The sequence below is a fragment of the Meriones unguiculatus genome, chromosome 8, assembly GCF_030254825.1.
Source record: "Meriones unguiculatus strain TT.TT164.6M chromosome 8, Bangor_MerUng_6.1, whole genome shotgun sequence".
Taxonomy (NCBI): Eukaryota; Metazoa; Chordata; class Mammalia; order Rodentia; family Muridae; genus Meriones; species Meriones unguiculatus.
The window spans coordinates 75,801,703-75,828,980 of NC_083356.1; the positions used below are offsets into that span (position 1 = coordinate 75,801,703).

Below are 27,278 nucleotides of genomic sequence, written 5' to 3' on the forward strand. Positions count from 1 at the left end.
AATGTTGGACACACCTTCTCTCTAATATGACCGCATTCCATCAAGTTCCACTCTGGTACTCCATCAGGCTCACCACCCAAATTTGTGCCTGTCTGTAAATGGTTTTCTTTATCTCAACTCATGGAAAAGGAGTTTGTGGTTTCTGCTCATTCCACCATCTTAGAGCAGGGGTGAGGGAATCTGCTTTTGTTAATCTTTCTTTATTTCACTTTCTAAAATTGCTGTATCTGGGAAAATGTTGCAATCTTACTGGAAACTAGGGTGTTTAGGGGTCAGTGAAGAAAGCTAATAGTTACAACAGTGTGCGGTCAGAAAGTAGGGCAGAGATGCAAGCAGCACACCTCAGTTCAGGGGCCTGGGATGTAGGTGAGTCGCCCACACTGAAATCAACGTGGTCTCAGGAGACAAAAGACCGTGCTGGCTCTACAGGCCCACAGGCCCAGATAGAAGGCAAGCCTCCCATTAGTTGCCACAGCCTGGCCTTAGGCACTGACTTCATTTTGCTGTATCTCACCAAGCACATTACATCACACATCCCAGAGTAGCAACACTAAACAAACCAAAATCACCACTGCCACCACCTCCCTCCCTGAGACAGGCTCAGGGGCCTGGAAAGTGTGACAGGTGTCATTTTAAAAATTCTTTATGTGGAAGGCATTGTCCCCTGGGATAATCTTCTCTGAATAAAGCTGAAAAGAAAGGACTGGCCCTGGTGCACCTGGGAATGGCCAAGATCTAGATCCACACTCTTCAGCCACTTTACGACACAGCCCCGCCAGGCTGACAGGGTAGTGTGCTAAGACACCCACCTGCCCTGACACAGGGGCCGGTTTCTTCTCCCTTTTGCGCTTTGAGTGCTTCATCCAAAAGCTGACAGAAGGGTGCACACCTGATGGAGTTGCTGTGAAATGACAGAAAGCCTGGGAGCATGCAAAAAAATACACGCTAAATATTGTGATGTGGCTGTATGGAAGTGAAAGCGTCATTCAGCTGCCTGAGGTTCCTGATCACTTCAGTTTACATGTGTGTATTCATTCCAAAAACACGATGGTACTTACAGTCACATACATGGAGACCCTGAACAATACCAAAATCTGTAAGTGCTCAAACCCCAGATGTAAACTGCCTACACATGCTGTCCCACACCACATAGTCTGAGACCTCTCCGGATGGCAATACCTAACACAAAATAACTGCTGTGCAAAGTCACTGCTGCTGTGTAGAGAATAACGACCAGAAAGTCTGAGCATATTTTGGTTCAGGAGTGATTTTCTTCTGAACAATTTTAATGCCCAATTGGTGGGTCCCATGCACAGAGCCTGAACATGCATAGGGCAGCATGTGACTGCACACATCTGTGTATACATGCACGCATGTACACTCGGGCCAGAGAAGGAGGATGTTTCACTCTAGAGGAAGTATAAGCTATAGACACACACGGAAGTCTGGCCCCTTACCAGAGTCTGTCATGGGATGGCAAACCCTAAAGTATCCCTGCAACAGCCCAAACCCTCAGGTAAGGGTCCTTGTCAGATCAAAAGTTGCCCAAACATATTTACAGGTAAGTGTTGGATAGGACTCAAAACTCTCTGTCCTCCTAGGGACTCTGGCCTTGTAGATAATTTTAAAAGGCATCCACCACACTGCTCAGATGGTTCAATGATTAAGGGTGCAGACTGCTCTTACAAAGGACTAGAGTTCAGTTCCCAGCACCCACACCAGGAGCCTCCTAATCGCCTGTAACTCCATCTCCATGGAGATCTGATGCTCTCTTCTGGCCTCCATGTGTACTGCAGTCATGTGAACATACACATATAATTTAAACATAAATTTTTTTTAAATCTTTAAGGGCATTCATAAGCTTAATTTCAAGACTAGAAATCAAACCAAGGAATTAGAAAAAAAAAAATGATAAGAAACTGCTTCCTTAGACTCTCTGGTTAGTTAATCTGAGGTCATTTCAAAACCCTTGTGGGAAGCTCAGACCCAACCCTGCCTCACCACATGTCTGAGAAGCCAGTACTACACCCCAGACACAGTGGCACCGGCCTCAGATGACACCCCTTTTTCTGTGTGTCTATGCCATTATTGAGCTTGGAGAGCAAATCCCAGACCCCACGCAGAGTCCCTGCCCAGACCACTCAGACCACCAGTCCTTACAGCCATTTCCTAAGAAGGAAGGTAAATAAGCTCAGGGGCCAGTTGGCCTGGCTTCTAGCTGACCTCATTTTGGAACACATGGCTTATTTATAATCAACAGTGGTTTTTCCTGGGAAAGGTCTGATCCCTTCTTGCCACCAAAATGGAATGTGGCACTTGCCATGGCTGGACTGGGCAGATATTTGTTTTTCTTTGAAGAGAACAACTTCAGAAAACACCACCATCCACAGGGCTGACTGGCTCCTAGACCTCTCGCCTGGAGTGGCTGGTCCTAAGAAGGCCTGTATTCATGGCCAGGGTCCCACGCTATGACCCCTCCCTCCCGCCACCTCCCTTAGCTTTCATACCTGTGGAGTGGCAGAGGTGACCAACACGCTAGCCATCAGACCATTCCTCTTGTACATAGTCTCCAGGCCTCAGGGAGCTTCGGTACCACCTCTGCTGGTGACATAACCTGCCTGAGAGGTCCTGCAAGGCAAAGGTACCCATAAAAATCCACTCTGGACCATGCCAGCCGCCAACAGATCACCCAGGAGACCTGAAAAGTAAGGTGTGAGCTGGCCTAAGCGCCTGTGTGCCTGTTTCCCTCTATGAAAAATGGTGTCTGTGCCATTACTGAGCTCACACAGAGGAGAGCATTTTCTAGATTAAACACTAGTGTCCAACAGCTGTATGAACTCTGCCTTCTTGGCTCCCTGGTTGCACATCCCTGCCTGGCCATTCTGACACATGCAGGTTGCTGGATGCCACCTGTGCATTTATCCCAGGATGTACCTGGCCCTTTCAGGCCCCAAAATTTGTATTCCAAATAGAGATGAAGGCTGGTAAAGGGACTGGATACCATACTGTGCCCTCACAATGCTGCCACAAAGCACTCACGAGGAACCATGTGCTGCACTCCTCCAACTCATCCTCTCCCTCCCACTATCCAAAGGGAGACCTTTTAATCTTGCCTATTTTCTATGGAGGGAAACTGAGACCCACAGAGGTCACACCCTGGTGCACTTGCTTATTCTCTCTAGCAGCAGCATGACCCAAGACCCCCGCGAAGGTCAGACTGAGTTATTCTGCCTAGACTGCTCATGTCATGTGCTACAGAGAGCATCCGTCCCCTCCCAGATCACTGAAAGCCACAGCAGGAGAGCAGGGAGATCTAGGCACAAGATGGAAGCTGTCTGCACTTACCAGAGGATGGCTGCCACGAGCTGAGATGGCAAAGGGGAGACGGGCTGGGGACAGCAAGAACAGAGCCTGCAGAAACTCCTGCAGGGCAAGTGAGAGCAGCCAGACTAGACCCAACCGCTTATGGCAAGGTACTGAAGGATGAGGTAGCCATCAGCAGGGAAAGGAGATGGAGGTGGAAGAGGTCTGGGGGTAAAGTGATAAACTTGACTTGGGGCATGATAAACCTGTGGTAGATGAAAAAAGTCCACTAGGAAATGGCTAGAAAGATGATCAGAGGTTAGTAACACACAATGCTCTTCCAGAGGACCCGAATCTATGTTCCAGCACCCATTCATGGCTCACAACGGCCTATAAGTGTACCTCCATTTCTATGGGCCTCTATGTACACACACACACACACACACACACACACACACACACACACAGAGAGAGAGAAAGAGAGAGAGAGAGCGCTAATGAGGGAAGAGCCCCAGGGAAACAAAAACCAAAACCACAAAGACACCACTTCGTACCCAATAGGACAGCCAGAATTACAACAACAAAAACCAAAACCAAATCAGACTAAACCAATGGGGGGGGAGGTAAAACTTTCAAGCATTGCTGGTGAGAAGTCAAATGGTACAACCTCTTCGGAACACAATTTGGCAGCTTCTTGGCTGGTTGAAACAACCCAGTGATCTGATTCCCAGGCATCTACTACAAAGGATGAAAACATCCGCATGGATACACAGAGGATGCCTATCACAGCATTACTCCTAACAGCAAGAGCTGGAAGCAAGTCAGACGTCTATCATTCAGTGAATGCCAAGCCAGTGCGACCTAGCCACACAGCATGCTACTACTCAGCTGTGAAAAGAAATGAGATGCTAGCACAAGCCACAGCATGATCAAACCTCAAAAACATCATGCTAGTGGAAGAAGTCAGATGCGAAAGAATGTACAGTGTGATTCCATTTTAGGAAATTCCCAGAAATGGCAAATTTATAGGAAAAAAGTGCCCACGGCAGAGACTGCACACAGACACAGAGTGCTTCTGAAGTGAAGAGAGTTCTAAATCTGGATGATGACAAGTACAGCCCAGAAATGTGGGACCTGGGACTGCTAACCTGCAACCCAATACATAAGCACCCTGAGCTTCATGACGGGACCTCACCTGGCCACCCTGCCATTCCCTTTGCAGTGATGGAGTAAACAGCATGACAAACTGGGAAGGAAAATGTTAGTTACTACAAAGAGATGGTGTGGAGAACCAAGGAAAAACTCTACCAGGTAGAGGATGGACAGGGTCCTCTACAGAACCCCCATGAAGGGCACAAGAGCTCCAGAATAGGGGCCCCAAGTCAGACGAAAACAAACCTAGTTCAACAGCTCAACCATGGCAATAGGGAGGCCAGGCCTCTTAGGCTGCCTCCAACAGCCCAGCCAGTCCACTCCAAGTGTGAACTTGATCCCACCTGCATGTGCCTGGAGCTCTGTAGGTCTCCCCAGGGGAACCAAGCCTGGACCTCAACCTTCTGAGGACAACCCAAACTAAAATAACTCTGAAGTTATCCTGCTGGCTCCCAGCTCCTTCCAAAGGATGCTGCCATGGCCAGGGAGATGACTCAGTGGGTAATGGCATTTGCTAACAAGTCTGAGAACCTGAGTTCAATCCCTGGACCCACATCGTGAAAGGAGAGAAGTGATTCCCTTCAACTTGTCATCTGACCTCCACAGGCATGCCATGGCATATGTGTATACAGACATGTTCATGCACACACACACAAATGTTAAAGGGAGGTATGTGCTGCCAGCCTACCCTTTTCTCCATCCCCAATCGGAGAAAATGGACTCTCTGCACCGCCATGGCAGCATCTATCCTTGAGGAGGCACCAGCTAAGCAACACATATTCTGCTCATGACTTGCCACAAGAGCCTCAGGAGGTACAGACAGATCAGACAGTATGAACTACTGGGGTTCCTGGGAAACTGATCAGTTCAAATCCTGGATAGTCTGGCAGAGCCTGGACTTACACACCTCCCCGAGACTTCCTCCCAGCCGAGCACAGGAAGGGCATGTCAAACACTTGTCCAGGCCAGGTCAGCTCACGGTCGATGTTGTTACTCTAGCATTAACTTACCTTTACATGTGTCTATTTTTATGCTCCTATTCTCTTTTCCTACTCAAATAATTAGCTTTATTTTTAGTTTGTTTTTGTTGTTGTTGTTGTTGTTGTTGTTTTTCAAGGCAGGGTTTCTCTGTATAGCCCTGGCTGCTGTCCTGGAACTCATTCTGCAGACCAGGCTGGCCTTGAGCTCAGAGATCCACCTGTCTCTGCCTCCTAAGTGCTGGAATTAAAGGTGTGTACAACCACCACCACCACTCCTGGCACACAATTAGCTTTAAATATTTATTTTAAAAGGGGGGGGGCCCTCTGGGCTTTTGAGACCATGGGCTTCATTGCTAGGAAGGAGGTTGCCAGTAGTGGACTTCAGGGAACCAAGCATAGTGGTCAAAGCACAGAACTATCCCATCTAGGAGGCTGGACCTGTCCTTCCCCATGCTCTGGGCCCAGTCTACCTGGAGAGAATATCCTGCTAGTAGCTGTGTAGCCCACCATGTTTTCCATGGAAAGCAGAAACTGGAAAGAAAGCCTACACACTTGTTTCTGATCTGACTCCTGCATGTCTCGCCATGACAGAAACAGCCTTGCTGACAGACAGCAGCTCTCAAACAAGAGATGAAGTCTATGTGCAGAAAATGGTAGGACCAAGAGGGACAGAGCAACAGAACACTCATCCAGGTTGGGTACTGAAGCTGCTGAGTACAGCTCCACTGCCAAAAAACCAGGGGCTTGGACCTGGCAGGCAATAGTGGACAGATAGGCTAAGCACAACAAATGGACACTGTAGGCTGCAGGGAGCAGGGAAGGGGCCAGTGTGTGTATTGGGGTGGGGCTACAAAGTTTCCCTGGAGGCACTGCGAATCCCGGTAAGTCAAGGATTTTGGACAGGTGATAGCACATTCCATTTCTATTTTATTTCTAGTATGTGTGTGCGCGCACATGCCACCTGTATACTCAGTTGGCTCAGAGGCTAGAAGAGAGCACTGAATCCCCTAGAACTAGAGTTAAGGCAGGGGTGGGCCAACAAACTTGAGGGTTGGGAACTGAACTCAGGTCCTCCTGAAGAGCAGCAAGTCCTACTAATCTCTGAGCCTCGTCCCCAGCTCAGCATGCATGGATTCTGAAGGAATGGGGCAGGTCTAGTTTTCCTGCAGCATGAAGAAGTATGTAACTAGGGCACCAAAAGAGTCAACTCAGGCCCACTGAGAAGACCCACAGTGCTGGTGTGAAGCATGAGCAAGAGTCTTCCAGTTCAAAAGATGGAAGATGAGGGCCTCCGGAACATGACAGCACACGAGAAACACGGGGTGCTAAATGCCTACAAGCACCGTCAGCAGAGGCCCCTCCTCACTTCCTCAGCTCATGTGGCCGCAGCAGCACTGTCTGCCTCTGCTCTTCCTTTGTTTGGTCAGAGGTGAAGTGTTCATCAGTCCTTGTTCTGTCCTGGACCTCAGCCTGGCTCTCTGTGCCTCTGCCCCAATCTGTTACAGAGAGACTTTGTCCCAGACTCCCGAGACATGGTTTATGCGCGTTCTATAAAACCCATTCGTGGGGGGGCGGGCGGCCAGCGAGGCGCGCGCGGAGGCTCCGGGGCGCGGAGAGCCGGCTTGGCGACCCACGCGTGCCCAGGCGCACCGGGGAGAGGTTCGCTTGGTCCTGCGGACCACGCCCCCGGCCCGCAGTTAACTCTCGAGACGCCGTAAGCGGTGTCAGACCGGGAGGGAGGCGGGGACCGGGACGGCGGTCAGCCGCATCCCTCGGGCGCTGCTCTTCGTTCGGAGAAACAGGTTTATCAGAAGAAAGTAGGTTTCATGATTTAAAAATAAAATACGTTGCTAGTGGAATGACTTTTTAAAAGTTACTAGCATAAATGTAACAAAAAAAAAAAACAACAAACCCATTCGTGGTGGTCTGAATGAAAATGGCCCCCATAGGCTCACAGGGAGTGGCACTATTAGGAGGTGAGGCCCTGTGGTAGGTGTGGCCTTGTTGAAGGAAGTATGTCCCTGGGGGTGGGCTTTGAAGTTTCAGATGGTCAAGCTAGGCTCAGTTTCTCTCTCTTCCCACTGCATTCTGATCTGGATGGAGAACTCTCAGCTCCTTCTCCAGCACCATGTCTGCCTGCATGCCTCCATGCTTCCCACCATGAGGATAATGGACAAAAACCTCTCAACTACAAGACAGCCCCTAATAAATGTTTTCCTTTTAAGAGTTGCCATGGTCATGGTGACTCTTCACAGCAATAGCAATGCTAAGTCACCGTTTGTGACTCAGGGAGTTGGATTAAACTATTATATGTAGGTGCCTCTTTTCATATCTGCACTCTGTGTGTCCCGCTGGGAAGGTGGTATATATCAGCCCATACACACAAAGCCCCCTTCTTCCTACCCTCCCACTGCCTCTCAACCTCTCAACTCTCCCCGACCCCTCTCTCCTAGATGCACACACAAACATGCTCTTGCTGCTAACCCTCCTGGAAACACAAACATGGCAAGAGTAAAAGCAGTTCTCATGACGTAATTCCTTAAAAGCGTGGCAGCTGTTATCAGAACCGCAGAACAACCCCCTGTCTTTCTCTGCTCATGACAAGAGTCTGGTTTTGTGTGTGTGGCTCCCACAGAGGAAAAGGAAAAGCTCAGATGTAGCCCTGGGCTCCTTCCAGGGAAAGCGCTCTTCAATGCTTGCGGCTCAGGAAACCAAGGGACAGTCTGAGACGAACTAGCCAACGAGCAGATCCTGTAGAGAAGGTAGAATAATCACTTTTTCCTAAGCCAGTGGAGGCTGTTTCAAAGAAAATGGACACACCCAGCCATGTCCAATTACGAGACTGTGGTTTCTTCCAAATGTTGCAAACAAGCACAGAAATGAATCCCAAACGGAGGGAGAAGCAGCCTCATACAGGGATGAACTGGGATGTGCTCTCTCAGTCACTACACTGGAAGAACGGCTCTTTGCTGGCTCATGCACAGAAGCTGTGTGGAAGACAATGGGGATGAGCCTGATCTTGTCTGCTTATACCCTCTCTACCAGCACTGTCCATTTTAAGTGTCACAAGCATGGGCCCTCATGAATCAGGGCCACAGTGAGTCAGACCTGCTGTGGTCAACAGGCAGAGGAAGCCCCAGGATGCTCATAGGCTTTAATGAGCTTTGAGAAATGGGAGGGAGAATGAAGAGATGGGTGAAATCAGACTGGGACACCCAGACACCCACAAAAGCCCAGGGACTGTCCTCGTGAGGTGCCTCCACTTCAGAAGCCTGAGAAGAAGGTTCCCTTCTGCGTTGTTAAGGATGTGGTGGTGTCTATATCAGGAATCCAGCGTTCTGGTCCCCTCTCCAACTCTGTAGAGACCTCACTCAACCATGTGCTTGATCCTAATGATTCAAAGAACATCTGCCTTGGAACTAAACAAGCATCATTACCTGAAGGAGAGAGGTTAAAGTCTCTGCCCAGAAAGTACAGAGATGCCTCTATACATCTGTCTAGCCAAATCTTCTCCAAGCTACCCAAAGCTCCCTGAGCAGTCCCCCACTGGGTCTCTGCCTCCACAGTGACCCTTGTCAATATGGATCCTGAACCTACAAGGCATACTGTAAAGAGGTGCATTTTCCTCCACACAAAGCCCAGGTGGGAATACCTTTAACCAGAGCGTCCTGGACTGGGGAGCCTGGACTGGGTCACAATGAGGCTCTTGTCCCCATGCCCCATTCCTTCTCCTGAGACCAAGTTCCTCTTTTAGAGGCCACAGGCCTGGGGTAGGATGTGGATCTGGAAACCCATGTTCCTTGACAAACACCATGAGCATTGTCCTTGGGCCTCACGTTCGTAACAAGTAGCGGGACAGCCCACCTGAAGAGGAGGGAAACCATGCACAGAGGAGCAGGCAGGCGGGCTAGCTGGCACAGGCAGAGGGAGCCTACCTGAGCAGAGGCACCACAGGGTGTCTGTCACCTGTGATTAGAGAGGCTAGGGCAGGAGCCTCAGCCAGCTCTCCCAGCTCTTGCAGCCCTGCCCCACATTCCACAGGGCACTACAGGAATGAGAGGTGTGTAAAGGTCCTCAAGTGTGTGAGGACAGGTGGCATTCTCACAACACACTCTAGAAATTGGCTTTACTTTCCAGTGCATGAAGTACACCCACACTTTTGCTTTCTCCTCTCCAAACCTTGCTGAAAGAAATAGACAGACTTGAAGTCATTTCCTTTCCATGACCAACAACCAGCTATAAACACAACAGCACAGACCAAAAGAGGCCTAGATTGGAAAGTTTAAAGAAATGTGAGAGATGGTTGAACGGTTCAGAGCACTGGCTGCTCTTCCAGAGGTCCTGAGTTCAATTCCCAGCAACCACATGGTGGTTCACAACCATCTGTAATGGCAGCTGAGGCCCTCTTCTGGTGTGTGTAGACAGAGCACTCATACACATAAAATATATATATATATATTTTTAATGCACAGAAGTCATTTGAAAAAGAACTATAAACTCTTTTTAAAAGGTTTTTAAGGGCCTAAAATGGCTCAGGGGGCAAAGGCTCATGCCACAAAACCTGCCAACCTGAGTTTGGTCCCTGGGACACACACGGTGGAAGACCTCTGTAAACTGTCCTCTACTCTCCACACATATACACACTCACACACAGACAAAATAAATAAATGTAATTTTTTAAAGTGTTCCAAGGGCTGGAGATAGCTCAGTGGTTAAGAGCACTCACTGCTCTTGCAAAGGACTCAGGTTCTACTCCCAGAACCCGCATGGCAGCCTACAACAATCAGTTCCAAAGGACCTGACACCCTCTTCTGGCCTCCAAAGACAGTGCACGCACTCAGTACACACATTCATGCAGGTAAGACACCTGTACACTTAAAAATAAAGAATTTTTTTTTCAAGACAGGGCTTCTCTGTGTAGCCCTGGCTGTCCTGGACTCACTTTGTAGATCAGGATGGCCTCTAACTCACAAGATTCACCTGCCTCTGCCTCCCTGAATGCTGCGATTACAGACGTGTACCACTGTGCCCGACATAAATCTTCTTTTTAAAAATATTTAAAGACCTTTCACTCCCTTAGAGACAATACTATAAAGTTGTACAAATCAATCTATAAATAAAACAAATGCAACTTGGATCAAAATCCAAAGAGGATTCCTTTTGGAACTCAACAAATTGATTCAAAAATTTTATCTGGAATAATAATTAAAAGTAGATAAAAAGTCTCATGGGGAAAAAAAAGTATAATAGGAAGGACATTGTCCTGTCAGGAAGTCACAACCAAGAACAGGCCCCAAAACAGATGAACAGATCAGCAAGAAGGAAGTGTAGAGCAGGCTGGGACGTAGCTAAGAATTACTGTACGATCAAGGGCCATTCACATGGCAGGAGAAGATGCACCATTTAAAATGCTGATGAAACAATTTACTACTCACGTGGGGAGGGCAGGAGCTAGCTAAAAACCTCATCTAATATTTATAAGAATAAATGTTTACCAAGCAGAGTGGCACATACTTTTAATCCTAGCACTTGAGAGGCAGAGGTATCTACCTTTGTGAGTTCAAGGCCAGCCTGGTCTACAGAGTGAGCTCCAGAACAAAACTACATAGTCAAACCCTGTCTCAAAAAACCAACAACAACAACAACAAAAAAAAAAAAAAGAATAAATGTTTGGCAGATAAAATATTTAAACAGACAAAGGAAACATTAAAACATTAGAGAAAAAACAGATTCGTATTTGTTGTAGTTTTGGAAGGAAGACTTTCCTGGAGGAAGGAATGCCAGGAAGCTGAGGGAACTAGTGACCATTGTGTGTGTGTGTGTGTGTGTGTGTGTGTGTGTGTGTTCTGTCTAGCTTCCTGTGGTTCTGGGGATGGAATCCAGGGCTTGGTACATACTAGGCAAATGTTCTGCCACTGAGCCACCCGTGGCCCAATCGAAGTATGCTAACAAGTTTAACCTCAGTATAGAAAAAGAGCATGGAAAAGATGAAAGACAGCCAATATGCCAAGAAAAGGTTTTATGGGATCACATGGCGGGTGATGAATTAGCATCTTTGATGTGGAAGGTCCCCGGGGAGCCCTGGCTGTACTCCTGGAGGACATGACAACTTTGGGCCTGGAAACATGAAGACTCACGGGAGCTGAAACCACAGCACTAGGCACCGGCAGCACTCAGCATTGCAGGGACTGTCGGGACGGGCCATCAGGCCTGTGCCAAGAGGCCGCTGACGTCAACCTACAGATGTGCTCCTGTACCTGGTTAGGCTGCATCTCTGTGGCAGGTTCTGAGCAGCAGATGAGACGATCCAGGCATCAGGATTCACAGACAGCTCAGGGGCCCGTGCCTATCTGCATACTCACCCACCAACAAATATTTACCCAAAGTCTTGTTTGTACTGGGCCCTATCCTAGATTCCACGGGCACAGCAGCAAGGAAGAAGCCAGAAACCCCTGAGTAAACAATAAATAAAACACTCAGTCATACACCTCTTGTCAGCAGGTGACACACGATAAAGAAGAAAACTGGGGAGGCACAGGAGTGGGCTGGGAAGGACTGGCTTCCAACAGGGACACCATGCTAAGAAAAGGCCATTTACACATGCTGAGGCTGCTAAGGACACATGCGTACACATGATGAAGACACACAGAGGAAGCTGCTAAAGTAGCACTGTTGCCCCTCAAAGAAACTTCAGAGGGGGGGGGGGTGTCACTCTTTAGGCAGGCAGATTTTTGAATTCTAGGTCAGCCTGGTCTACAGAATGAGTTCCAGGACAGCCAGGGCTACACAGAGAAACCCTATCCCAAAAAAGAAAAAAAGAAAAGAAACCTCCAAATGCACTTAAATTTTCTGTCTTTTTGTACATTTCAATGTTGCCTATTTTTAAATAGGTATGGAAAACACTTGGAGCAACAGTAAGCGGTAAGAGCACACCTGAAGGGTGGCTCACAAGACTAAAAATAGCTTCCTGGTGGAGAGGCTGGAGCTCTGTGTGGCAATTTGGCACCATCTGGTGGCCAATTGCTTAAATGAATACTGGTAACTCAGGGCCAAATCACTCACCAAGGTGTACAATTGTATGAAGCCACGCCTGCCCTCTTGGTGGCGACAGCAAGTAACTAGGATCTCAGGGTCAGTGTGGAATTTGTTTAGATGGCTTGAATTTTAAGTCATAAGTGTATAATAATTCTTTTCTCTTTCCAGATTAGTTCACTGCAGTTGACAATATATGACTGTTCATCACAGGACTGAGGTGGAGTGAAAGAAAGGCTGGACAGGCCTCTCATTAGCAGTGAGTCTGGTGAACCCAGGCCTCCTGAGGCACAGGTTTCTCAGAGTGTGGGGTGCCTGGAATGAGCATGACCATACCAATACTTCCCCATCCTCAGAGGCTCATGAGCTTCTTTGCTGACTGAAATAGTGCCTCCTGAATAGCCCAGCAGTGACCTCGGCACATTCTGTGGGTGACAGTAATAGACTGACCACACTGACCCCCTATTTAGAACGCACCCCCTCCACACCAAGGTTCTGGTCCAGGCCAAACTGCCCTCTGTGTGCCTCTACCCTGCATAGCACCTGCCCTCTGTGCCTCTCTATCCTACACAGCATCTGCCGTCTGCTGAAAGCTGTTCCTCCCTTCTGTTAGCCATAAGTTCTGTCCAACAAGTTATCTTATCTCAGTACAGTCAGGGTGGCAGGGTTCAGTATCCCAACAGTCCTGGGTTTGAATCCCGGGTCTTCCACCAAGGATCCTGCTACCTATGGACTCCAATTTTTCCTCTTTAAGGTGGGCTCAGGCTACATTCTTCTCATGGAGCCATGGTGAGAATCAAACCATAGAGATGGTGCCACCAAGAGGATGGGGTGCCAGGCCATGATCTCAGAACCTCCTGTGCATCAAGTCCCTTTATCAAAATCACCTCTGTGGAAAGTGCATGGCCTAGACAGGATTATTTCAGCCCCAGCGCCAGCCCAGGTGCTCTGTGCTCAGTAAACTACTTCTCAGTCTACAACAGACAAAAGTGGACTGTCAGGGTGAGGCTGAGGCTAAACCACCCATCATACCCCAGACACTTGGTTCTCCAGCCATAAAACAAAGGATACCAAAACCCTGGGAGGAGCCAGGTGCTCAGACAGCCACCAGTGCCCGGCTCAGCCTGAAGCAAGGAAGGATGGCAGCTACACACAGGGTTAGCTCAGCGGGACCCAGGTAGATGCAGGCACCTAGGAGAAGCCTGGGCCCTCTAGCCAGCACCTTCCCCCCAGCTTCCAGCAGACACACTCAGCCAGGGGATTCCGGCAGCTGTTTCATAGCAATGGTCCTTCTGAAGATCGTGCCATCCTCACACCATGCCCACTAGCAAGAGCCAGGGCGGAAGTGCTGCCAGAGAAGGAACCTCCTACAGGAGCGTCAACAGTCATGATCACTGAAGACCACTGGGTCCAAGGAAGGATGCAGACTGAGGTAACAAACCACAGAGACTCAGAGACCCTGAGGCCATGGTCTATGCTGGATGGCTTCCCCAGCCACATCTCCTAACCATTCATGCAGATCTCCAACAAGTACAAGAATTGTGGGGTAACTGTTTCTCCCTAGGCAAGCTTCCCTTGGAGCAGTGGGTGCTTGCAGGATGGACAGAACACAGAGGAACTTTACAGAAGATGCTGGAAGCTTTCTGCAACTGAACAGCATGGCTTTTGAGACTAAAATCTTGTCAGTGGAAGAACTGAAAATAGTGGAAATCAGAGGAAGAACTGTCTCAAAACCATGGCTCTAACAGAAAGAGATGGAAACAGGACTGACAGTGTAGCAGAAGCCAGAGGCCTCAGACCAGACCAAAGACTCATTACAATGAACATTTGCAAGGAAAGTGAGGACAGAAGGACACACTGTGGGACACAGTGTGATACACTACAGCTTCCACCATGAGATTTTTTTTTCCGTTTGGTGTTGGGGGGGAGGTTGCAAGGATGGCAGGCAGTACAAGGGGACAGGGAAATAAGTGGGACTGGAGTGCATGATGTGAAATTCATACAGAATCAATAAAAAGTTTTTTAAAGGTGGGATGAGAGATTGGTTGGACCACACTGTTCCCACATGGCCCCTCCTATTTCTAGGCATCGCACTGCTCCTGAGTCTGAGTGGAACGCTATCTGCTGTCCTATGAGTCTCAGTCAGATGTGGGAACATGCAGTAAGTCTGCTCAGTAGGATGCCTGGGTGACCCTCTTCTGGGTGTCTCGGAAAGGTGGCCAAGGATGCAGCAAAGCCGTGACCCAGTCCAGTGAAGAAGATGGCCCACGGTCCATGACATATTTGATGAGTGCTATAGGGAAGTCTGAATGCAGTGTCAGCCTGGAGAAAGACACACAGTGGAGACATTTGCAGGAGGATTGCCAAAGGAAGAAGTGACATTTCAAATAAGGCACCACACCAAGAATAGACCAGGGTGGTGTGGAGGGGAAAGAGACAGCCCTCTCTGCCAAGGCCCCACCATGTGCTAACTCTGCTCATAGCTGGGTGCAGGATGTGTTCTCCCCTGCTCACAACAGCCTATCTGCTCAGGTGAACCTGTGTGAGAGAAGCTAGCAGCCTGTGACCTTACTTAAATCAGCACATATACATATATCAGCACAGATGCCCTGGGGCTGGCAATCCTGGGACAAGTGGGTGACTACAGCACCTCTCAAGAGACCAGTGCTTGTGAGACTAAGGAGCAGACAACACTTGCTTGCTATGTGCTTTCTAAGAAATCCTCAGCTGAGGCCACTTCCCTTTATGCCTCTCACTGTAAGCCAACAGATCTTTCCAGCACTGTTGTTGGGGAACCCAGCCCACATAGGTGGATGCATTTTAAGGAACCTGTTTAAGTGCTACATCAATTCTCCACAGCACAACTGGCCTCACAGCTCATAGCTTCCCCTTCTGCTCCTCGAGAGCAAGGCTGACAGAAGATGAGGCTACTAGAACCTGGAAATGCTGTCCTGACATGGCCTTTACCACTTGATAGTTGTTCCCATCCAAACATAATCTTGATACTTCTTCAGGAAAATACTCTGCCTCTCCCCCCAACTCTTTCCTTACCTTGAGGCCATGGTCATAAAGGGATGGAAACTGGAACAGAGCCCATATCAGTTTCAGTGCAGTAACATTCATTAAGCAGCTACTATGTGAGAGACACTGGGCAAGACTCTGGGCCTGCCTTCAAGGAGCGGAGGGACTAGCCAAGGAGGTAAGGCAGAGTAGCCTGAAAGATAAAAATGCAAAGCATGCCACGATGCAGAATGCAGCCAGGGCCATGAGAAAAAGTTCAACAAGCATCATGAATATTTACAGAAAAAGAGTGTATGAACTACGGTGGACAGAATCTCAAGCACATTGTGACCGACAGTGGAAGTGACAGTAGGAGTGACTAGCACACTACAGTTCCATGTACTCATCCTCAACTCCCTCTACACCATCACTCCAGAGCCTCCTGCAACTCACAGTGCTCTGAGCTGGCCCGCTATGAGAGAGCTCAAGGTGAAGAAAGGAGCTGACCTGGACAACGTGAGTCTGTGGTGAGCGCACACGTCCGACTGGAGTGAGGAAATAGTGCCTGTGTTGACAGCAACAGGAACAAAAGAGCGACAGCTGTCAGAATGACCACAAGTGTGCATCATGAGAGAGCGGAGAGGGGTGGGAAAACCTTCAACATGAGAACCAGAAGAAGCCCCACAGCCTGATCTGGGAAAAGGGGGCCTGTGCCCATCAGCACTCTGTCACCTTAAGTCAACACCTGAGGTGACGGATTTACAAAGAGAATATATTCCAAAGTTCTTCAGGTTTCAGTCCAAATCAAGTGAGGGCAGAATGTCACCACACTGCTCTCCTCAGCCAGGAAGCAGAGCCACAGAGAAAGCAAAGCCTTGGGCCCCATAATCCCATCTAGGACAGTCCTGCACTGACCCAGAACCTCCTCCTAGGGCCCTACCTCTAATGGTCCCACCACCACCTCCCAGCAGTATCATCCTGGGCACCAAGCCTTTTAACAGTGACCCTGCAGGACCCTCATGCATAGCAAATCTCCAGCCCCGCTCTGCACGCGCTCATCAAGGCTGCCTACTGCTCCTCGGCCTACCAGGCCCATCTGGGAGGTGGTCTCACTAACTACAGCCCTGCCGGTTCACCCGCACCACAGAAAACCTGCTCCAGGCGAGGTAGGGAACACCAGCGGGACTTCGTGGTCCTTGACCAACAGGCCACCCCATCCAATCTCTTTGCAGAGCACTGCTGTGAAAAGCTAGTGTCCCACAGGGTTGTGCCTTGCTTTTCCAATCCCATCCAACTCAGAATAAATCAACCACAATGCTATGAGGTCTGTTTTCAACCTGTTCTTTGAAATGTCATATAATCACAGATGTTGATCCTTGATGGCCGTGGTTCTCTTTTCCCACCTCACCGAGGATGCAGGGTTGGCTTGGGGAATTAGCCTCAAAGAAAAACACTAGAAAATGCATCTGATGGGTCGAAACCAGATCAGAGTCCAAAGACTCAACCCAGCAAGGAAGGAGCTCCAGAGTCCAAGGGCAGAACAAAGCTGCGGAGCTCAAGACTGTCTACAGGGACCAGGGGCAGGCCTGGAAGAGCAGAGGGACAAGGTGGCCATGCGCCATCCCAAAACAACCGCGCCTGCAGGTTTAGCCTATTCTTGTTTATACCCTCCCCCAGGACGGCTCCAAAGTGCCTGTCTCTGCACCCTACACCTCACTCAACCCCTGCTCACTCCAAATGGGTAGCTGATGGGTCTCCCTCAGCTCCCCTTCAACCCAGTCTACCATCCAACTCAGACAGGACCTAGGTCCAGGGGTCCACTCCAGCCTCTCAGGCAACCAGCCCCTGTGCCACACTCTCCCCTCTCCAGACTCTGCTTTGTTCTCCTGTCTACAGCAGCAGGACGGTACAACCCCTGGGCTGCAGCCTGCTTGTCTACCAGCTACCATGGCTCTCCTCATTCCCTCCTCTCCCAGAACCTCCCACCTGACCACTGAGGTGGCACCAGGCCCCAGGTCCTCAGAATCTCCTCATGACTAAGGCTAGTGGTATGAGGCCTTTTTACCTCAAGTGAGCTCTGACCGGGGCTCACATCCCCCTGTCTAAACCACTTTCTCTAGCCTTGACACTCCCCTTCTCTCCCAGCCCCCTGCAGCTCACTGACTGATCTGTGAAAAACAGAAGACGAGCTGCCAATCTCTCCCTAGCTCACCACTCTCTATCCCACAGCCATGTATGCTAACATACTGAGGACACCCACCCTGCTGGGATACCACAGAACCCTTCAGGCACCCACTTACCCAGCAGCCACTCCCCACAGCCAGGCCTCCATAAGAGGCAGGGAGCCCTCTTCCGTTAAGACTCTAGCCTCAGCACATGTAATTTTTTTGTCATCCACTATGGCCAGTTTATAATTTTTAAAAGCACTTTCAACATGTCAATTTATTTGTAAATTAAATATAACTCTAAGATACATTTTATAGCATTTACATACATTATAAAATGAATACAATTAAGATGGTAGAGATAAAAATAAGTATGTTAAAAAATTATAGTTTACTTGTTTCTAAAGTGCTTAAGTAATGAAAGCCATTCTCTTAATGTTTACATAAGCTTGTTCACAGAAGGACCATGTATGCAGAAGAATACACAATACTGAGAGCAATCCTCAAGGAATTCTCAGTTAACACCAGCACCTGTGTGAAGACCTCCAGCCCCCCTGCCCCCTGGACCCCTCCATCATGCCCCACGCCTAAGGGGTCCCCACTACTGTGAGTTTTGTTAGTGAGGGTTCACCTTGTCTAGTCCTAATCTTTAAGAGGTGTCCGTGTGGGAATGGACCTTGTAGTTCACTCAGATTTTCCAGCTGAACTCGTGCTCCATCAAGGAGTCCCTGTCCTAGTGGGATCCCAATAGGATGTCTGGCCATCCTATTCCTGACAGGCCCTGGCCTTGCTTCCCATTTAGGCAATTAGAATCAGCGCTGCTGCCAACACTGCAGAGCAAGGCTTCTGGGACACGCTTGCCTGCCATTCTGCGTGTCTGTCTCAGAGCTGGCTTGGTACCAAGTGGCAAGTGGAGGCTGTGTCTAGTTTTTCATGGTGGCTAAGCCAGCTTACACTCGGAGCAGCACGATAGAAATCTTCCTGCTCCATGGCCTTGCTATCATTTCTAATTCATGTTGGCTATTCTAATGAAGAGGCATTCAGAGCGTAAGCATGACGGTCCCTTTACAGAGGGGAACAGCAACAGCTAGGGCTTCTCAAGCTTACAGACCTGAGGTGAGTCAGAGCAAAGTGTAGTATTATTGCCACTTCTGCCTAAATATCATTTCTTCATAAAACCCTGAGGAGAGGACACTAAAGCACTGTGGGGAAGGAAAGACAGGTCAACCCAACTGTGAGGCAGCTACACAAAGGTGCGACATATTCAGCCCAAAAGCTGGAAGCAGGATGGAGGTAACCCTGTTTTTTGTTTGTTTGTTTGGTTGGTTGGTTGGTTTTGGTTTTGGTTTGGGGTGGGGTTGTTGTTGTTTTTGTTTTTTGTTTTTTTTTACTTTTCCACAACTAACAATAAATAAAAATTTTAAAACAGAATCATGGGGCCCAATACTCATTCTTTAAAATTCTAGAATTTGGCCCATCATGGCACATGCCTTTAATCCCAGCGCTCAGGAGGCAGAGGCAAGAGAATCTCTGTGAGTTCAAGACCTGCCTGGTCTGCAGAGTTCCAGCACAGCCAGGGAACTCAGGAATTCTCAGCACACTCTGTGGGGAGCTCCGTCATCACTGCTTACTAATTCCAGAGCACTCTCATCACTGCCCTCCAACACCTTCTGCCACACACTAGGCACCACCACCGGCCCCTCGCCAGCCCACCAGTCACTGATCTACCTTCTGTGTCTCAGGCTCCGCCTCTTCCGGATGCTCCACACAAATGGACCTTCCTTTCCCGTGAATGTTTCTCATTCACCCACACTACAGCACCAACAGTCTGCAGCACGCAGCACCCTGACATCCTTCCAGACATTCACCAACGGATAGGAATTTCTGGTGGCTTTGGTTCTATTACAATGCATCCCTGAACACCAAGTAAAGGTTTTCATCTGGGCACAGGTCTCTTAGATATGCACCTCAGAGTGGAATGGCTAGGTCACATGTACAAGACTCAACTGTTTAAACATCACTGTGTTTTCCAAAGACTATGCACCAGAACAAAGCAAACCATTGTATGTATCCCCATGGAACTGCCCTGCAAGCAGCTCAGGTAGGTGGCTTGCCTGCACAGCACATGAGCCAGAGGGACATATCAGACATACGGCAGGGCTGGAGATGGCTGCTAAGCCTCGGCCCTCACAGCAGCACAGCCCTCTGGAGAGCATTCACACATAGGAATGTTGCTTTGAGCTGGATTCTGTACCTGCCTTAACTATTATGACTGCATGCTCCATCTTTTTTCAAGAATCATTTCATCTTCTACTTTACAATCCCAGTCATAGTTATTTAGAATTTGTTCCACTCTGCTGGGCCTTTCCCACTGTCAGGCCTGCGAGTGTGACTCTGGGTCTGTGTCACCTCCCAATTGCTAAGCACACCTTCTATCAGATTTTCCCCAGGAATGGTGTTAGCATGGGTGTGGCAAAAGCTACATATAAAAGGTGCATGCTGGACTGCCTGAAACGGTTCCTGTTACAATCAGATGTCAACCAAAACTTGGCTGGGTAATGAACGTTCCTCCAGCCACAGCTCCTTCTCCACAACTGCTGGCATTGCTCCACTGGCCCTATGCAGGTCATACAGCTCCACTGTGCATAAACTCTGTCAACATGACATCCTTTCTCTTAAGTACTGTTTGGCAATGGCTCACATGGTGTCTTCTTTTTGAACTGAAATTTCATCTAGATGTCAGGTGTTGGAACGTCACTGCTATTTCGTCTGGTTCACAAGGAGGCTTAGGCTCTGCAGACTCGGGTCTTTCTCTGGTTTAAATTGAAAACCACCTGTCCTGACTTCCAGCTTAGGCACTCTAGAGAACACACACTGGCCCCTCTCATCCAAGCCTCTCCTCCATTTCCTTCCTCCTGGCCCAGGATGCTCAGCAACCACGGCACTTCTCACTTCTAACACTGACATGTGTGATTTACTTTCTCATGTCCTTTGGTCAGCAAGTCCTTTCTCCTCCCAGCTCATCCTTTAGAGCACCTCTGACTTCCCTGATAAGGCAGCACAAACCTGCCCCCGTTTACTGAGCAAACTTCCTCACTGCTGGTTCTTCGTGGAGCATCTCTCTAGTGTTAATTTTTCTCCTTTTCTACCTGTCCAGTCTTTATTTGCTGCCTTGCTTGTTTTGAGATAGGGCCTCAAAGGTCTTAGGTTGGAATGCAGATTGAAAGACTAGAGCTCTAGCAGCCAACTTGGGCCATGAGGTAGCCTCAGACTTAGAAAGAACTTAGGTCTCTGACCCAGCATGCTCCTTACCTACTCTGAGCCAATACCCTCCTAACTTTTCACACATGAAATTTGTATCTTATGTCTTTGTTCTCATGGGGTTTTGTTATTGTTGGTTGGTTTTTTTTGGGCGGGGGGTTGAGGGTGGAGGATTGGGTTGGTTTTGGGGTTGGTTTTTTGAAAGAGGGTTTCTCTGTGTAGCCCTGGCTGTCCTGGAACTCACAGAGATCTGCCTGCCTCTGCCTCCTGAGTGCTGAGATGAGAGGTGTGTGCCACCCCCCAACACATAGCCCCCATGCTTGAGTCCGACTGGAGAGTTTAATCCAGGGATGAGATCTATAAAGGTATTCAGGTGATGGAAACAGCACAATTGTCATTTATTGAAGCATTACCCTGTAGCAGACACCACACTAAGCATCTTGCCCATGTAACATACCACTGAATCCTTACAATACTGTCTGTGGTGGGTGCTTCTATGGCAGTCACTGGAAAGGGGCAAACAGCTGGTGGCATGCTTACCATCCAAGCACCTGGGCTGCAGAGGCAGAAGATCAACCACAAGTTCTAGGCTTGGGCTACATATTGAGACCATCAATAAATATGAAATGAGGAAATGGCTCAGCAGATAAAAGTGCATGCTTGCTGCACAGCTCCGAGCTTGTTCCCCAGATCCCACATGGAAGGAGAAAAGACTCCCCACAGCTATCCTCCACTCGCACACTGTGGCACATGCACCCCACGCACATACACCATACACCTGCACATACAACAATAATAAAATAAAAATGTTAACTTAAAGGGCTAGAGAGATGGATTAGTGGTTAAGAGCGCTGGATGCTCTTCCAGAGGACCTGGGTTCAATTTCCAGCACCCATGTGGCAGCTCACAACTGTCTGTAACTCCAGTTCCAGGGGATCCAACACCATCACACACATTTAAGCAAAACACCAATGCACACAAAATAAATAATTTTTAACTGTTAATATAAAAAGTTAAAATCAACTTAGCAGACAGACCCAGGAAGGTCAGAAACTAACTGTCCACACCTGGAGGACACTCATCAGGACTGAGTATTTGGGCAAAGGTAGGATTTGAGCTCAGCTCAGACCGAGCCCAGTTCTGAACCATCCTCTCTCTGCCTTGTCCCACAAGGGTTCCCTGGCATTTCATGTTTTGTCAGGCACATGGGCTCCTGTCCCCAGCCTCACATTCCACCCTGCTGTTTCCTTCTTAGATCAATACTGCCACATTCCCTTTTTCCTTTCCAGGACATCAGCTCCAGCATTTAAGACCAGCTGTGTCCTGAGAGTGTGCCAGTGCTGTTACTACTCTGCACCTGCAGCTGTCAGTACAGGGTCGGTGCCTCAGGTATACTCAGGGCTCTCGGGTTCCTGGCCCCAGACCAGCTGGTTCTGGAGGCTGACTTCTGTCAGGGTCTTGGACTTGCAGAAACTTTCTATTTGACCAACTCAACACTCTCTCACCCCACAGCAATCTGAGTAGACCTCTGTACTCTGTGACTCCACCACTGAGCAGTTTCTCTCTTCTACCCAAACTCAGAACGGAGTGAGGGCCAACCGTGCACCTCCACGTCACGGGTTGCACACCCCAGGCCCCATCAGTCCGTGGAAACTGAACAGCTTCCCGGGGCCCCCACCATGATGCAGATGCGTGCCCTCCGCTGGAGCTGTAGGTCCTTCCTGGACCCCAGAATGTTAGGCAGACTGGGGAAGCAGCCTTCCTGCTCAGGGGCCTGGGGTCACTGTACACAGGAGGCTCCATAATAACTAGAGATTTTCTGAGAAGGGATACAGCAAAGACCCTACCTGTGTCTTCACTCTGGGCAATGGAAAGAAGTTCTTTGGAGTGATGATCTGACTGATACCACAGCATGTGAGAGAATAAGCCTTCGCTGCTGCTGAACACAAGAGGGCCCAGCTCAGGGGCAGGAGACAGACCCTGATGGAAGGAGGCAGAGGCAGGGGCCTGCACCATGGCCTTCCTTCTTAGCTGACCATCCCTAGCAGTGCATCCAGCATCCCTTGCTTACCACACAGCCCTCTTGAGCAATCCCATTATTCCCTACGGTAGACCCCGGGGGCCATGTACTCAAGGAGGACCCATGCAGGAGGCACTGGAAGGCCTCATGAAAAGTGCCAGCTTCCTTTTCCCTGGCAGTAGCAGATGCTGATGTTCCCAGTAACATGTCCAGCAGGAAGTAAGTCTTTTCTAGTGCCAGGTGAGCAGAGCAATCACCAACAAAAAGTCCAACCAAACTGCATGAAGACTAGCCAGCCTCAAAATGGCCAAACCTCCATTCACTACCTTCTTCCTCCCCACATAATATATTCCTTCATATTCCGTTTCTCAGTGACTGGGCCCACCCACCATCTTCTGTCGACAAAGCAAAAGACAGACATCACCTTCCTTCCCCACTGCATCATCATGCATAGAGCCTGCCACCTCAGCATCATAAAACAGCCACTCAGGGACAGGATCAGGACCCACTAGCTGGCATCTGGACGCTGGTAACAGCATCTATCATTTTCTGATCTCCACCTCCTTCTCGCCATCATCTCCACAGTACACCAGGGTCAGCTGTGATGGGGCCTGGACTCGCTTTGTAGAACAGACTGGCCACGAACTCACAGAGATCCGCCTGTCTCTGCCTCCCAAATACTGGGACTAAAAGCATGTGACAACACCGCTGGGCTCTACCTCTAACTCTTAAGTGCTAGGTGAGAGATATGTGTCACCATACTGGGCTGCACTTAATATTTTACACAGTGATTTGTTATTGCTTTGTGTTTAGTCATTTAATATTTGTACAAGACAGAGAACAGGGCTGGTTCCCACTACTCCACAGCCCACACAGAGCTGGCACTCACTACCCCCAACAAGGACTAGTTAAGTAGACAGACAGATGGACAGATGGTCTGGCAGGACAGAGAGAAGGGAGAAGCAAGGCTGCCCTCTGCCTTCAGCTGCTGGTGTAGTCTGACTGCTTCCAACTCATCCCTTGCAGTCCTGGGCTTTCCTGCTTAGGAAGGAGGCATAGACACCAGGAAACTCCTCAAGGCAAATTCTGGCTGCACATCTGGTGATTTTATCCTGCTCCTCCCTATCCCAGGACCACTGGGTATGCTGGTAAAACTGGTTTCCAAGACCCTCCCAGGCCTAAGAAGCTCCCCCATTTTCCCCAGCCCAAAACCATGATGGAAGCCACATCATGAAGAGATGCTGTTTCTTCTCAGGTAACCACCATCACCAGGCTAGACAGCAGAGCCTCACAGAGGCTAGTCAGAGCTTAGTCCTGCTCCCTCATAGTTGCATTGACGATTCAACAAAGCGCCCTGCTTCAGAGACTGTCACCTGAGATAAACCCTTAATGGCTGACATGGTTTGTTAGCTGCCGTGTAGGACCTCCTGGCAGCTGTTGCAAGATTGCTATAGTCAAGATTGCTATAGTCAAACGGATTTGCTCACCTAGCTTAGAGATCAGTACAATTGAGCACGAAAGCAGACTAAGTCTCCACCTCATCTGGGAAGGGAGGAAGCACAGACCTTCAGACTGACACTCAACCTGACAAGCACAAAGGCCGTGGCGTGCTAGGTGCAAAGGTGCCCAGAGATAAGTTACATACAAAAGCTAACTGAGGTCAGCAAATACACATTACACCAATCGGCGAGTAACTTCTAATCAAAACCTTCCCCACAGAACCCAACCTTAACTCTGGTCATCAGGCGCCAAGCACACGCCCCAATGATCACTATCTCACTATTCACTAGAAAGTCAGGATTCACTGGTCCTAACGCTGAGTTGAACTTAACTCCCCAAATCCAATGATTGGGAATTTAAAATATATATAAAAATCAAGCAAAACTGTAATAGGTGCTTTTGTCCAATTCAGCTCCATCTCTTCGCCTCACCTGTGACTACACAAGGCAAGCATCAGCTTATACTCTAAGGTGTCTGGGTGTGAAAAGAGACACCCACAGTGGCAAAAGAACCCCAACTCTCTCACAGTCTCATCTTGGACAATTAACCTCTCTGAGCTTCCACTGTCTTATGTACATCACACCTACCCTGTCCATCCCGCCCACCATGCCCAATCAACAGAAGGCAGAAATAACTGTCATGGAGATGTTTTGAGCGCTGTAAAGTGCTCCAATATCGTATGATGGACAGGACCTCTGAGCCAACAACCTTGTTTTATGGATACAAATCAGTCCACTTTCTATTAGTTCACTCCTCCCTCATTTAACTAACCAGCAGATATGCATTAGTAAGCAATGCAGGCACAATCCTTGGCCTGTGGATGCTGCACCAGGGACCCAGACACAGCAGATACTTTTCTAAAGAGCTTGTCTTTATTATTAGTTTTTGTTTTGTTTGTTGAGATAGGGTTTCTCGGTGTAGCCCTGGTCACTCTGTAGACCAGGCTGGCCTCGAACTCACAGAAATCTGCCTGCCTCTGCCTCTGAGTGCTAGAATTACACCTGGCTAAGAGCTCGTTTTTCAGTTCTGCAGGCCTGGCTAAAGCCAGCCTGGAACAAACAAATACCCAGAAGAAAGAAAAGGAAGAAAGGAAGGGAGAGAGGGAGAGACAGGAGTCTTATAGAGAAGACAGAATGAAGGAAATGTCTTAAACCAGTAAAAGTCACTAATTCCACATAACTTTATACCACAAAGAAGCAAAACAAGTTCTTCTGAATGTATTAACTTGGTTTTCATAAATATTTAATTCAAAACTGAACTAACAGACCTCCTTGCCCTACTTACCAGACTCCACGAGAGTAGGTGAGAATTATTGGATACATTAAACGTGGACTTAAAGAAGCTCCTTATTGCTCCTTCCTTTCCAAATGAGGGCATTCTCTCATTTGTCAAGGTCTGCAGTTGTCAAAGCCAAGCATTTAAACTCCTTCTGATTGCTAGGTGATTGTCTCAAACCTTAGGAAAAATATTTAAACCTGGGGCTGCAGTGATAGCTCTGTGGTTAAGAGCACTGGCTGCTCTTCCAGAGGACCTGGGTTCAGCTCCCAGCACCTACATGATGGCTCACACCTGCCTTTAACTCCATTTCCAGGAGATCTGATGCCCTATTCTGGCCTCCAAGGCCACAAGCATGCACATGGCAGACACACACACACACACGCAGAGGAGAAGTTATGTTACATATGAAGGACACAGTATGGAATCACAACAATGAAACAGGAAGGAGCAGGGAGCTCCTGGACAGGCCCAGCCCACAGTTGTGTCTCCCTCTCTATACCTTCCATTTTCCTGAGATCAGGACCTATACCTAGCAAGCCAATGCAGAAAGAGGTGGCACTTTCCTGGCTGCTCCTGCCAGCCCCACTGCCAGCTCTTCTGAGTTTCAACACATTTTTTTAATGAGTTACATAGCTTTCACACGTGATCATCAATAACCCCCAAAAGGCATCCCAGAAACCAGTAACCATGATGAATAGAGTCTCATCTTAGCACACATGTACAGCTGCTCTTGAGCAAGTCCTCTGCCAAGTGCTGTTGAGTCATCTCTTGGAAACCCCATGAGGGCCATGCAGAGGGAGGCACAATCTCCACACAAATGAGAAAGCAGAAGCGGGGACACTTTCTGGAGGACAGGTGCTTAAGAGCAGTGCAGACTCTAAGCCTCAAGCACACCTCAGCCTCTCTGATGCTCATTTGGGAGATAAACTTCCCCCAAAGGGCAGATGAGCACATCAGTTTTGCAGAAGCGCAGAAGAGTATGGGAGCTAGGTTTGCAGTATCTGCTCTCCTCAGTGAGTGCAGATGAAACAATCCCACACAATGGCCCCCTGGAGAGAGCTCAAAGGATCTGTCAGTACAAGCAGAGTGCTCACCATGACTCTGGGCCTCACCACCTCCTTTACGAAGAGCTGGAGCAAGAGCAGACAGCAAACACTTGAGGAGCAGCTCACCAACCTCAGGATGGCTTGGGGCCATCTGTGACTTAGAACTGGTCATCTGATTAGCACCATTAATACTGTGCTAAGACCAGAAGAAACAGGCAGAGAGGTACTGCTAGGCGCTCCTCCAGACAGCTTCCTTCCAGGACTGTGCTGGACCCCACTTCAAAGCCCCAAGTTAGAGTATATTCGTCTTCCAAGGCAGGGAAGACACCTGCTGTGGGTAACACAGACCGCCTGCGGCACGGCCAGACTATCAAGCCAGGCAAGCCTGCTCCAGAGCCTGGATCTGTCAGCCCCATCACTCCATGGCGTCGGTGAACATCACCTTCAGTCATCCTATATCTGCACTAAAGGGTAGGTCAGAACTGTATCCTCCCCCTGTACCTATTAACCAGTGTAAAAATGTAACCTACAGAGGAGCCAG

At 48.8% G+C, this 27,278-nt stretch overlaps 1 protein-coding gene across 7 annotated transcripts in view; it reads right to left on the minus strand.

Moving 5' to 3' along the window:
• Ralgps1 (Ral GEF with PH domain and SH3 binding motif 1) overlaps positions 1-27,278 on the minus strand; it is a 234,753-nt gene that overhangs the window by 200,236 nt on the left and 7,239 nt on the right. For 6 of the 7 annotated variants that reach the window (XM_060389972.1, XM_060389970.1, XM_060389971.1 and 3 more), the window contains exon 2: positions 2,508-2,628. In XM_060389972.1, the coding sequence (XP_060245955.1) occupies positions 2,508-2,564 (57 nt within the window). In that variant the 5' untranslated portion in view covers positions 2,565-2,628. Of the gene's footprint in view, positions 1-2,507; positions 2,629-3,345; positions 3,755-27,278 lie in introns of those variants that run through there. The other variant, XM_060389967.1, reaches the window with a different exon arrangement.